The sequence below is a fragment of the Polyodon spathula genome, chromosome 4 (assembly GCF_017654505.1).
Source record: "Polyodon spathula isolate WHYD16114869_AA chromosome 4, ASM1765450v1, whole genome shotgun sequence".
NCBI lineage: Eukaryota > Metazoa > Chordata > Actinopteri > Acipenseriformes > Polyodontidae > Polyodon > Polyodon spathula.
In genome coordinates this window covers 58,415,658-58,430,066 of record NC_054537.1, presented here as the reverse complement: position 1 = coordinate 58,430,066, position 14,409 = coordinate 58,415,658, and the positions used below count along the sequence as shown (strand labels likewise).

Here is a 14,409-nt window from a genome sequence, read left to right as displayed (position 1 = left end):
CACGCAGCTACTGTATGCAAACATACCCCCATATGCAACAGCACATCACACTTTTCATTGAGTAAAGTTATGAAGTAAACCTGTAATATATAGTAATGGTAAACCGTTGTAGACTTTTGTGCTTTGTTGCTTAGTCTGTCAAACGTGTTCTAGAGATAACACAGAGATAAAAAAAAAAATGGAGCAACAGAAATATATATTTTTTATAACTTTACTGTTTTATAACTGTCAGATGTGCAAGACGTTGTTTAACAATATGCTTTAGTAAATTAAATTACGTTACTGTAATGTGCCAATACAAGTTGAACCATTTGGAAACTGCTGTTTTATTAAAATATTTTTATAGCTTATTTGACATGTTTTACACACAAGGTGCATTTAAATCAATGTGGGTTTTATTTCGCAGGGAAATTCAGGTTGCTCACCATGGTAATTTTTTCCTCATAGCTGTCAGATCAAGTGACAGAGGCTGAAACATCATTAAACAAAAGAGGGTTAGGCAAAGATGCAGCTCTCCTTTCTTGTAAAGGTAAAAGTAAACAGTTCTATATTTTGACGTTTCTATTGTGGGGTGAGGGGGCTAGCGGTAAATTGTGTAAGTTTCAAACTGAAATCTTATTCAGGGATATATACTATTAACTAAAAGGCTCAAAACTATAGATTTTGCACATCCCTGGTAAGTAGCTGCCAGTCTGTTTTTCATTCAACAGTTTCCTTCAATTTTCTTTTCAGTTTTTGTAGATTCAGAAAGAGATTGATTCAGTATGCAGTATTCAGCTGAATCAAAACAATTGGATTTGGTGCATCCTTATTAATTGATGCATCGGCTTTTTTGAAAAAACGATATATCAATGGTGATAAATTAGGCATCACCAAGCCTTAAAACACATAAAAACCAGAAGAATATGCGACCATAAGGATTTTGTTGTGGAAGACAGCAAAAGAAAGAAGTTACAATTGTGCAAGTACTGTCAAGTTACTATACATAATGTGACAGTAAAAAATGCCCAAGAATTTTGGAAAGTAACCAGAAAATAATTTCATACAGTATATAAAAAGCGAGAGAGCTGCAAAAAACGATTTACATAAAACTCAAATAGCTAAAAACAAGCACCTAAAAATGAAATTAATAAAAACCAAAAAACAGAAGCCCTAATCATATCATATGTATACAGTGCTCTCTGGATATTTTACCATTTGATAAATCATTAATTTGGTTAAATTTCAGGAGCCAATAGTGATGCTCTCAGCAGTGCACATTAGGGTGTCTATGTCAAGGACTGTGCCTACCTGCTGCACTGTCTGTGCCGTTACGATTGTGGTCACTGTTCCTGCCTGCTGCAACACCACCCCCTGCTGGTGAGCCGAATACACCTGTTGGCCCTGGATGTACGGGGTGGTGGGCTGTGCATAGCCCTAAGGAGGTACAGCAGGGGAAGAATCATCATCAAAATCAAAACATCTGAACCAGGAAAAAGCCCAGTGCTATAATTATCTGAAGCGATGCTGGTAGAATCAGGAACACTCTTTGGATATACAGATGTACACCCACCCCTCGTTATGTTGCCCCTCGCTATACTGCAGATTCTGATATATCGCGATCCTGGAGTTGGCTCCCCATTTTTACAGTCTAACTGTGCATGCCTTAGTTGCAAAATACAATTTCACTTAGAATTACTGTTTGTTCTATTTCATACTGCATATCAAACAAAAAATTATACAAAACAATTAAAAAAGTAGTAATATCGTATGGTTTTCATATACATACGCATCTCGCAATAACACAAAGCAAATTAAATATCTACTTGCTGCAGCAGTTTTTATTTTAGCCAATGAGGTGTTCACTTGTGGCAGCAATGCACTAGCAACAAGCCTCCTATGTTGGCAATGGATTCTTTCAAAGCAGCGGGTTTGTGCATTTCAGAGAGGAAGACTCATAAAATTAATTGGAGATTTAAGTTGATGAGAAGCAATTGTCCTCTGCAATACAAATTAAAATTGTGTGTTGTTTTTTTATACGAAAAATGAGAAAAAGCAGATTGAATAAGGATTTATATTGGACCCTGATGCCCCCGATAAAACAAGGAAGTGGTTGTATAGTATTTGTTAGCCTATTTGTTTTTCAATGGGTCTCTCGCTATATCTCAGCCCTCAATATACAGCAGATTTATATTGGACCCCGACACCAGCTATATATCGAGTGGGTGGTGTGTGTGTTTTTTTTTTTTCCTTTTTTTAAAATCAAGAAATAACCATAGCCCCCATCGGGTTCTGAGTCTTGGATGATGAAAATTATACTCCTTGTGGACCATCATTGCCACAAAATGATATTTAGTGTGTAAACAGGGGAATTAACTCCTATATCAAAGAGTGTTTAAAGTTATAAGTAACTTATGTATAACCAAACAAACAAATAAAGGCAACATTTTGGCCAATGGTTTCATCAGTGTTACAACACAACACAAACTGGGTCCGGATAACCCTGGAGAAGAGGAGCCAGGAAGGGAAGGTGCCTCCTAGAGACAATGTACTGACTGTGCCAGGCTTAAATCACAACAGCCTTCCACCCAGTCCTGGGTTTCAGAAATTCTCTTGTTCAGGTACATTATTGAAATGACTAGTTACCAAGAGTCTGAACAGTCACAGCACCTTGTAAATCTGCTGATCACATTAATCATCAAAGCATGAATAAATCACATATGTGGTCTGAAGATTTACTAATAGGAGCTGTTTGAATAGCAATAAGGGAGGAACAATATATTTACCATCAAACTCTTTTGCTCAATTAAATAATATATAGGTAGTTGTAAAAAAAACTCAGGTGCAGGACTAGTGTGAGTTTCAATGAACAATTCAAGTGAGTAAGTCTATCCCATATAGAAAGATACTGACTAATAAATCACCATAGCATGCCCCTCACCTGTACCGCAGGAGTGCTGGTCTGTGTGTAGGGTGTGGCAATGTTGTACACTGTCTGGCAGGGCTGACCCTGGTAGTAGATTGCAGTCTGTGGCTGTGCCAGCTGGTAGGACTGTGGCTGCACTGCTAAGGCCTGCTGAGTGCTGTGGTCCCACAAGGCGTAACTCTGCCCCTGAACCTGCTGCTGTCCTGTTGGCGCAGGACCCGAGAGGACAACCACAGCAGTGTCCTGGGGCACGCTCTGCTGCATGTACTGTGGAGTGCTGGGTACTTCGATGGGTGTGGGCACATGCTGTATGGCTGTGACGGGCTGCTGTGTGGGTGAGGGTAGGCCAGGGTCTGGGAGAAGGGGCTGGGGTGTCATCTGCTCATAGGTCAGTGTGCCACACATGGGCTCCACAGGAGGGGTGGGCAACAAGACCTTGCCTGCGTTCGGGTTGCTGGGGTCCACATAGGTCTGAATGGGGTAGCCTGGTGGGTAGAAGCTGTGGTGGTTGCTGCTGGCGTATGTGCCCAGGGTATCGTAGGGCATGGGTGAGCCAACCCCCAGGGTTTGTTGCAGTTGCTGCTGTTTGTGAGCCTCACGCTGAGCCACTTCCTGCTCAAACAGCTTGCGCCGCTCCTCCGTTGACAGCTTGTTGCGCTCCTTGGTCCTGCTCTTCTTGCTGCTGCTGCTCTGGACATCATACCTAAGGGAAGAGGACAGGGTCAGCATGCATATAGGATGTGTACGGTTAGGCACGTGAAAACAACTTCTGAAAGGAGAAAATAGTAGCATATGCCGAGCGAAGAGGTCTGTCGTCTTTTTTTTTTTTTTATTAATGCCAGTGGCTGCTAGTCCCTAGAAATCAAAAAACCAATGACCTGGTTAATGATAAGGAATAAACAAAAACGTTTTTTCCACTTATCGCAAATAAAACTGGACATGTACTGTTCCCACATTTTATATTTTAAAACATACATACTATAAGAAAATCTATTTATGGGAAACTGAAGTCATACAAAAGGATTATTGTAAAATTGTGGAACTTTTGATTTTTTTCTAAAGACCTTGAAATAAAAAAGATTGAATCTCTCAAAACTGTTTGGAATACACATTACTGTTCTTCATCTGAACGACTTATTTATTTCACCCAGCTTGTTATGCTACGTTCCTGTTAGCCACTCACCACGTCGCCACAAGCGAAACGTTTTCCCTTGTGGCGCAACTACTTTTCCAGAAGTTTGGCACGGTGGCGAAGGCTTTGAAAAATGTACTTGTGTAAGACTGCCAGCACACTGAATGTGTGCGGGTAGACGAGTCAAATATAGACTGTTTAGTTTGATTTCATTTTGCCAAATGAAAGCTCTTTAGCTTGATCACGTAATATATGCATGACACAAACAGCAGGACAGAGGTTCTAATAGAAACAATCAGCAGATGGCGCTGCATGTAAAAACCAAACAAACCAACCAACAAACAAACAAACACACAAAACCAAAAAAGAAACCCTACATGGGATCCAAACAGATAAAAAAAAAAAATGTTATAGAACACACTGTACATACCAATTACCAGAATCATGTTTCAAAAGATGCAGCCCAAGCAATACCAGTCACCCATGCACACAACTAAAATATGACCATAATAATATTGACAGGGAGGTGAAGCAGTCATGGTTTCAGACATAATAAACACACTTATTATTTTAAAAAGAAGGATTTGTCTCACTCTGATTTACTGAGTTTTAATTTCGGCATCGATGCAATATTTACTGTCATTAGTCACAGGTGAAAGAACATGGTAAAAAAACCAAAAAAAAACTTTTTTTTTTTTTTAAAACACAGTAAGTGACTGTAAAATCCTACTAATAATATTCATCACATTAGTACAACCTTGTGTAACTAGAGCTGCGGTTAGTCAGGGATGCATTAATATTAACATACACTAATAGCACTGTCTACTGGCACAATTTTGCTTTACCATACTGTAGTGGAAAGAAAACCACATCACAGTCACAATAATGTAAAGGATTATGCAGTACATGAATATCTCTGTAAACCTACTCAGAATTTAGGAAATCTGTAATGTGGGACTAAGTTTGGCATTTATTAACTGGGGATCAGAATTCTAGTGCAAATTAAATCTAATATTTATGTGTACTGTAAATGGTAGGGTCTGGCATTATATGGCAAATATCTACGTGTTTCAGATAAAACACAAGTCTTTTTGCCTTGTTGAAACAGTATGTTTATAACTTCTTTAAAGTATTGTTAAGTGGCTAAAGTTTTTCCAGTGTGCTAAAAAATGTTAAGTTATTTAGCCACAGTGGCTAACTAAATGAAGGTCTTAGAGGGAACGTAGTTATGGTATAATAATAAAGATCTGTAATGGTATTGGTTGTTACAGAGTTGTGTATCGGGGGCACACCCAGGATCTAGTCTCATCTGTCAACAAGGGGGAATGTTCAATCTCGTCTCCGTGTCGCACCCATTACACGCAATAAACTAAAGAACGTGCTGTCACAACCAACCCACTGAAGAGTACTGAGAGCTGAAACAGGTATTTTAAGCAAACCAATTTCTCACATAATGGAAAAATCAACAATGTTTCACAGGATTATATTTTTTTTTTTTGGCGGTTACGCAAACTGAAAACGCAGTTTAGCGGCCGGATTACAGCGTCATTTTTCCAGGTAACAACGTAACGACCCGTTACGCTCAACAGCGCTTGCGAGAACCCTAGGTAGAATTTCAAGATGTGATGGTAAAGTTCAATGTTCTCTACTAAAATCATGGTATCCGTGACATCCATGACTTAATCCCAGCCTTACTGACAAACAAACAAGTAAACATGCAATTGATGATGATAGCAAGGTGACATTTGCACAGCAGTTACTGAAGGACCCCTAAACTGATTACTAAGCTAACGGCTCAGAGCTTTTAGTATGTCAGTTAAAATGCCACAATAAACTGTCAGTGAAATACAGTATTATTTAAGAACCATTAATTCATTAAACAGATTAATTCATTATTCAACAGATACACATACATAGTATTGAAAAAATATTTCATAAATGTTCAGGGAGTATCCATCATTTATTTATTTAATAAAAATCGTAGTATTATACCCCTTTGCCTTATACCTCCAAAAAGGTAGCTGCTACAGCCAAAAAATAGCAGTTGACATCTCTGGTATACATGCACATCTCAAAACACTAATTTCCAATATGCATAATCAATGCCAGGCATGTATCGGTGTCCATAGTCATTACATAGTATTTGGGCACACGGAGAGTAGACTAATGGGGGACTTTTGCATTTTGCAATCAACCAACTCCCCACCTATTCCCAACTCTTTCATAAGATTTGGGGATATGGAACACATTAGAACACACATCTCCAAATGTCCCTTAATTATTCTGGAACAGTTTAAGAACATAAGAACATTTACAAACCAGAGATTCAGTCCATTCAGCACATCACTGCTCATTCAGTTCCTAGCAGCTGGTTAATCTCAAAACTTAGACCCCAGTTCACACTACTGAAAAACAGGCCTAAAATTTGGGAAATTGCTTTTTTAAAATTTTTTTAAAATGGAACAGCAGCTACTGGGATATACAGTAATGCTTGATTTGTAGCAGATTTATCTTTATATATTTTTTCAATGCAGCACAGTAGCAATGTTATGGTATACATTTAAAAAAATACATATTATTGACTATTTTAACTTAATGTTATGGTGCATCAACAACCTTACCATCTGTGGATGAGAACAATATTTTATATGTGTGTAAAAGCAACCAGCCAAAAGAAATAATTGGCATTTAAATGTAAAGGCACACACTTCTGTATCTATGTATATTGTTATATGTTAAATATATAATGGTGGCTAAATATGCCAAGTCGCCACATTAATGATCATTATTTAGATCCACAATCCTGCAGTTTTTATATTCCAGTTACTAAACAGGAAGAAAAGGTAACTGTGACAACTTAAGCTTAATTTATAATGCACTGCAGCTCATATATTGCATGAAAGAAACAACCTGAATGTTAACCTACTAGATTGAATAATTAAAACAATATTTTATAATTAAAAGTTTTATGATGTAGAAATAATTACCGCTCAATACCGATCCAGTTGTGTAGGCTAGCAGAGTATTCATCTTTCTATTTACCCTTCGTGCGCATGGGAGTACTAAGCTACGTAACCAAATTGGTCTTGTCACTTGTGATACGAAAAGACGGCCCTATGTCTGCCTGGGCTGCCTTTCATTTTTTAGAGCGTTTACATATGAGAAAAGGCAGCCCTAAACCGCCTTAAATCGCAAATGTGAATGGGGGCTTAGTCAACTCAGGTTTAAAAGGATCCCAATGATTCAGCATCGACAACGGGCTAGGAAACCCATTCCATACTCTCACCACTCTCTTTTTAAAGAAGAGCTTCCTATATGAGACAAGATTTCTGATTTGTCTCTAAAACCTTGAGCATTTTATTGCAGACTTGATACCAACAAATTCAAAACTTAATGCCTTTAAAGTTAATTTGCTAAGAGCATAAGTCTCTTTCTAAAGTGTTGTTTTTGTGTTTTTAGGTGCAGCTCACCTCCAATCTGGCTACATTATAAGTGGCAAAGTATTTAGTTTCTGATCCCACAGATGTGAATCTACTACCATGGGAGTTAACAATTTTCAAAGTCACTGCAGCCCCCTTACCGGTCATCTCCTCTCCTGTTGCTTCTCTCGTAGATGGAATGTGGGGGGGAAAGGGAAGAACGGCGCCTGTTTCGATCCTTGCTGTGGGGTGTCCTCTCGGACTCTCTGTCCCTGTCCCTCTCTCTGTCCCGGTCCCTCTCTCGACTCCCCGAGGGGGTGCGTGGAGTCAGAGGGTGGTCCCGCAGACTCTGACTGTCCCGACCTCGCTCTGCGAGAACGACAAACAAAACGTGTTAAAAAGAACCAAACTGGTAATGCTATTAAAAAAAAAAATCTGATCGAATGGTGTGTAAACATGAAGTAATATGGAAATGTGAAAAATAACGTCCAGAGATTAAAAACAAGGTAGCACTGAAAAGGTTAACTTCTACTAGAACTTTAATATAACTTCACTTAGAAAAAAAAGGCAAATAAGGAAAAAAATGTAACAATGAGAACACAGAAATAAACAAAATCTCTTAAAAGATTACATTTTTAAAATAATAATTGAGAGGTCTTACCCTGTGGCTCCTTCTCGACTTGACTCTTCTTTGGAATCCTGTATACCTCCTGAACACAAAGCAAAAGGAACACATCACAGGCTGCAAATCCTGCGACCACAACAAATCTCTCCAGAACGAGTTACCTGTTTGTCCCTAGTGTTGCACCAAATATCAGAAAAACTGCTACATTTTTTTTGGTCATATTTAACCTAGAACATTCACCCACAAGAACTATATATAAACTAAATCAGTTGTTTGAGGAAGGTATGATTAAAACCCATCAATTCTCCTACAACTGTCTTACTGTTAAACAGAAACTTGGCACACATGAAAAAAAATCTAACAAACCTCAAAATCAAGAGGACACACATTATCAGCAACGGAAGGTGCTTTAAGACAAACAGGAGTATGTATCTCATTATATTAAGAAAATAATGGGAGAGCTTAGTTATAAAAATTAGGATGTAAGTTTTTTTGTATTATCTGGAAAGATACCGGTCCAGGCGTCTCTTGAAATCGGCCAAAAAATAACTTCATGCAGTGAATTTGGAAAACTGCTTACAGTGGAGTTTCATATTAATTAAAACACTAGCCTTGGCAAGTAAACAAGGTGTGTGGAAACCTGCTTGTGCAGGCAACTTTTAGAAAAGGAGAGAGGTCAGTTTTAGTCCAAGCATGGTACAAGTTAATATAAGACTATTATATTTAACATGTTTTATTATAGTTTAGATTTAAATGGTAATAACTGAACTAACCACTGTATGCTTATTCAAAGGCTTGTCATAAACCCCTACAGTCTTTTTATTCCACACTTTGTTAACACAACTGTATATGAAAGTAAACTAAACTGAAAAGGTGATGAGATGTTGCTTTTTTATATATAAAAATATCATCTCTTAATACACATATAAACTCGTATTGTATTGTGAGGTACTATAGCAGCGATCCTGTGAACTGTGATTCACCTGACTTTAGAAAAAGGAGGGGTTGAAAAAAGAAAAGCTAAGAGATCATGTTCCAATATTTTTGGAAAGAAGTTATATTCAATTAGCTATGAAGGTTGTTGATCAACTCCAGTTAGTTTTAAAAAGAGTTGACCGGATGCTTCTAGAATATAACATTAACTAAAAGATAAGTACTGTCAAGGCAGACAGACAGACTGATGATCAGATTTAATTGGGACTCCTGATGTATTCAATAGAAGGTAAAATCCCAGTCAAGTATCGCTCAACTTGCTAACTACAAGCTGATGTGATCCATGCTCTGAGGATCTCTGAAAAACTGATTGCTGTTTGGTCGAAGTCAAGTCTCTACCTTTGAAGAGAGTTCTTATTTTTCAATATATCCTACACTACACTTCCATACACTGGAAGGCAAGCATATATTTGAATTTAACATCACTTTTATATTGATGCATTGCTATAAGGTACAGGATTTATATTTTAGCTGTAGAGAGTGATATATTGAATGTTGTAGAACATAGTGGTGGGCACTTTAGCTTTTTGCATTTTATAGCCTGAAGGCTAAGCATATGATAACCATTGTATTACTGTATTGAAGTACTAACGCTGTTAAACCTGTAAAGGCACTGGAAACGCCCAGGCTGCCTATTAGCAGGGATCCAAAGTGGTCTGCAACCACTTTACCAATTTTTAAAGCATTTAATAAACCAAAATGAGCACTACTATTGCTCTGACTCATTAAAACTTCAAATTAAATGAGTCTGTGTCATGTTCTTGAAAAAGTTGTCTGGACATATAGCACTCCCTGTGCACGAACAAAACCACTTACAGGAGTTTAAAACATCTCTGTGCTCCTTAAACATCTCTCCTGAGTTTAAGAGTGTGCTCAGAGCATATATATATTTATCTATGTGTCGAAAAGAATCACTCCCGGCTTGGATACAAGCATCTGTTTCCAGTCGCAACCACAGCATAACGAGACTGTCTGCCTTTGAGGCAAAGCATTCAAGGAAAGAAGAAAACACACAGGATGTGTGTGAAACCCCCACCTGGGTTTTGAAGATAAAGGAGCCCAACGGGTTTCAAGATTTGTGGAAACAAAGCAAAAATGTAACAATGGAAGATTTGTTCTGCAGACTTTTGGGGTCTTCAAGAAACCATTGAGCATAATTTCATTACCTTTCCCTTGTGGAACTAGAGTCATTAATTGTAATTACAACACATTGAAATGGATAAAATAGTTCTTAAATGAAAAACCAGTTTGAACCTTAAAGTAACTAAGCTGCTTAACTCATATTGTCATATGAAGTGCTTTTTAAAAGTATACTTGTGTAATTGTTATTAAACAACTGTAGTCCAGCCTTAGCTGTGAAATGTTATTAGAAGAATTGAAATTGAACAAAGTTTTGTTTTGCATTTAAATGATAAATGCTTGGATTTAACTAGAGTTATTTAGCCTGTGAGCAGTAGACACAAGGCCACTGTCTGTGTAGTTGAGCTGAGGGAACTGTCAGCAGAGTGACATCATCACCTGCTGGCATATACTGGCCAGTACTGAGATTGAGACAGAGGAGTTAATGTACGGAGTTAGAATGAAATGTTGAACGTATACTGGATGTTAGGAAAGCAATAGGATTCTACTTGTACTGTAGTTTAAATGCCCTATTGAGAAACAATAAAAGCATACAAATTCAAGGAGTAAGTGTTTACTTGTGCTGCATTGGTGTTTATGTGAACTGTTACCTTGTGATGATTTTCTAAGTTTTTCCTTTCTGTACCATTAGTATTATTATCTAATAAACTGCTACGATATTTTAACCTACCTTGTTGCGGTTGAGGGTGTTTTGTGTGTTCATTGTAATTCCTCGATCTTATACATGTCATTAAATAAAATGATTATGATGAGGTCTTAATTAACGTGAATGAATATTCAGATTTAACATAACTAATAGATTGTCTTTATTTAGGGTCAGTGATCTAATATGGTAATGGTCATATAGTATTCATTCAAGTTGATTAACGCACATTAAATTTGAACTACTGTAATTATTTAAATTAAACTTAGACCCACACCATGGACAATATTGCAGAACGACTGCAATGCTACAAGGCTAAGCCGATAGGCTGTCTTGTGCGTTACCATTAGGAACCACAGTACCAAGTATCTAGGACTAGAAAATTGAGGGAGAAACCTCTATATTTATGTCGCAAGGGTCAACCTGGAAGCCGTCCTCAATACTCTAGTTCCAAAGCCAGGGTTTTGAGGATCCACGCCATTCTGTAGAACCTAGTAAAAGGTATAGGGAGTAGCCCACACTGCTGCATTGCAAATGTCTTTGACAGATGCACCCTGGAATAAACCCCACAAAGTTGCCATTCCTCTGATGCAATGGGCAGTGAGCGTTTCTGGAGAGCAAATTGGCAAGCTCATAGGCAGTCCTGACTGTCTGCTATCCATCTGGACAACTGTGCTTAGACAGGGTTTGACCATGGGACTTCATCCCATTGTAGAAAAAAAAAAACCAGACTGCCTCCAACTTTTTGTCCTGTCAGCATAATACACTAGTGCCCGCACAGGACAGAGCAGATGGAGCTGCTGCTCTCTGTCAGACTGGAAAGGAGGTGGATAGAATTACAGACTGGTTGTCATGAAATGGCGAAATAGTTTTTGGCAAAAAAGCAGGATTGGTATGGAGCGTAACTTTTCTCCTAGCTTCTGCAAAAATTAAGCAGGCTTTCACAATTGAGAATTCCTGCATCTCACTCATCCGCTTTGTGGAGATAGTTGCAAGCAAGAAAGCCGCTATGAGCGATAAAGTGAGGAACAATATCTTTCAAAGGTGGCCAAAGCTGCTGAGCTGCTTTTAAAAATTGCCCCACTAGGAGGTGAGTTTCTGGGGAGACAGAGTTAATCTTAACATGGCAAGCTGAAATAGCTGCCAGACAATCCTTTAACACAGAGGGGGATTTCCCCTTGTCAAACAGGTCCTGCAAAAAATTGCAGTATAACTGCCATGGGACAGGTCGTGGGGTCAAAACCCAGAGGCAGGCATCACATCTGGCAGATGCCCTACTTGCACCTGTACTGGGAATGCGTGGACGTTGCTCTGGCATTTTGCAGAGTATCAGCTTAAATGCAGCCATTCAGGGACTAAAACCAGAGCTGTAGGCTCAATGGGTAATGGTGTGTTAAGGTCCCCCATGCCTGACTGAGCAGGTTGCGGTGCTTGGGCCTTCTCCATGGCTGGCCGCTCTGGAGCAGTATCAGGACTGAAAACCAGAGTCTCCTTGGCCAAGAAGGGCCTACTAATAGCACGCTGGCCAGGTCCTGTCTGATTTTCTCCAGACACAGCGGGTGCATTGCAAGCGGTAGGAAGGCATATAACAACTGCCTTAGCCACAGGTGTGCCAAGGCATCTAATCGCCAACTGGTCCCCACCTCCTGTTACACAGAATCAGAAGTGATAATGGGTTGATTCCTAGAAGGAAAATAAATGTAACTCCAGTCTCCAAATGAGGCTCAACAATTTGGGGTGTAGCCTCCACTCTGAGGTGCTAGGGACTTCCTTTGAGAGGAGGTCTGCCACCCAGTTTGTCTCCCCGGGCAGGTGTACTGCTCGAGAGAGGAGGTTCTTGTGCTCCAAGAGCAAAAGCTTGTGGTCTACGCAATTGAGACTGGGGGACCTGATGCCGCCCTGGTGATTTATGTAAGCCACCATTGTAGTGTTGCCTGTACGGGCAAACAAATGTCTTTAACCTCCTGGAAAAACATCTGCAAGCCAGATAAACTGACAGCACTTCCAAAAGATTTATACGGAGACCCTGCCAAGGGGGCTTCCACATCCCACCCAGTGCCCCCCTCATATTACATACAGCACCATGATAGATGCCCACGGTTCAACACAGGCTGAAAAACCCTGCTGTTGAACCAGGCTTAGACAGGGCGTATGCGCAGGAGACCCAAAGGAAGGGTCTGGGAAGCTGCTGCCATCAAGCCCAGAAGTCTCTGGAACGTCACTACTGTGAGCACTTTGCGGAGCTGGAAAAGCTCCAAACAGGCAGCTATTCTCCGCACTCTGGAGTCCAAGCACACTTCCAGATAGGAGGCAGTCTCTGAAGATGTAAGCTGCCTTTTTGCATGAGTTACTGACAGGCCCAACTGATGAATGTGGCCGATGATGAGCTCTGTGTGTGCCTGTACTGGAGATCCTCAACAGGCAGACTGGCCTTGTATAAGTCACAGAGATAAAACCCAGACATGATGCAAGTAGCAACGCAGTGTACACTAATGTACAATAGCTGCCTCAGTCTGCTCAAACAGACATGAGGCGGGTCATGACCTGAACAGAGTACTCTGGTACTGGACCATGCATGGTACAGCTGTTGGGATCCGGTGCAATGACTTTGCACCAAGTCAGTACGGTACCGGGGCGGTAGCAGGTCGGTACCCACCTGTACACGCTTCTGGCAAACCAGTCAGTACAAGTACGAGACTCTGGACAGTCTGCTTGTTAGAGCCCTAACAGCCTTGTTAATGGTGATGCAAGCAATAACTAAAACAACAACGAGATACTGTGGGAGAGACTGCAAGCAATCAGCCAAAGCGCGCATCTCGGCCAACGCTGAGCTGCTGAGTCCAGCAGCTGTGCTCATCTTTCTGTGAAAAAAAGACAGAAAGACACACAAGAAAATACTAAAACAATTACAGTTCAGAAAACATTAATATCATTACCAAAAATAAATGTATTTTAAACTCCAGCCACAGCTATAGCAGCCTGTGAGGAGAGCACTAGTCAGCCAACATAAGTTGCTTGGTCCCTGGGAAGAGGCGACAGGAGCCGCCGGCCGCTGTGGGATATAAACAGGCTGTGTGTAAAACAACGTTAATAATTAAATCGCAGAAATTGGTATAATACATAAAATTAGCAAGTAATATATGCAGATAAAAGAAGAAGATAACTTCTCGGTATAGGCTCTTGCTGTCAGGTTTAGTTCTCTGACAGGAAAACTGACGCAGAAATCTGTGCTTGCAGTCCTCATGACATGACTGCGTCACAAGCTCTGCGTGTAGCTTTGACATACAATATTTCAGGTTTCTTTAGAAGGTAAACACCCATTAGGTAATGGTTACATTTCGTACTTGAAAGGGAAACACTGACAGGTTTACGGTATCACTTAAGACACACACTGTATAGCAGCTTTTAGTGCCAGCTGAATTACACATGCCCAACTTTAATTATACAAAGCACACATCTTATGTACAGGTTATAATTAAGGCTCACAGGAAAACCTAGAATGGTTCAAACTGCAGTGCAATTGGGGGGTTAAAAATGATTCCCTAACATTAT

The 14,409-nt window shown here is 39.8% G+C and overlaps 1 protein-coding gene across 3 annotated transcripts in view; it reads right to left on the bottom strand.

Annotated features, from left to right (window-relative positions):
• LOC121314673 (histone-lysine N-methyltransferase SETD2-like) overlaps positions 1 to 14,409 on the bottom strand; it is a 113,190-nt gene that overhangs the window by 27,705 nt on the left and 71,076 nt on the right. For 2 of the 3 annotated variants that reach the window (XM_041248161.1, XM_041248160.1), the window contains 4 exons: positions 8,118 to 8,166; positions 7,618 to 7,825; positions 2,921 to 3,608; positions 1,291 to 1,416 (listed from right to left, as the gene is read on the bottom strand). In XM_041248161.1, the coding sequence (XP_041104095.1) occupies positions 1,291 to 1,416; positions 2,921 to 3,608; positions 7,618 to 7,825; positions 8,118 to 8,166 (1,071 nt within the window). The remainder of the gene's footprint in view (positions 1 to 1,290; positions 1,417 to 2,920; positions 3,609 to 7,617; positions 7,826 to 8,117; positions 8,167 to 14,409) is intronic. The other variant, XM_041248163.1, reaches the window with a different exon arrangement.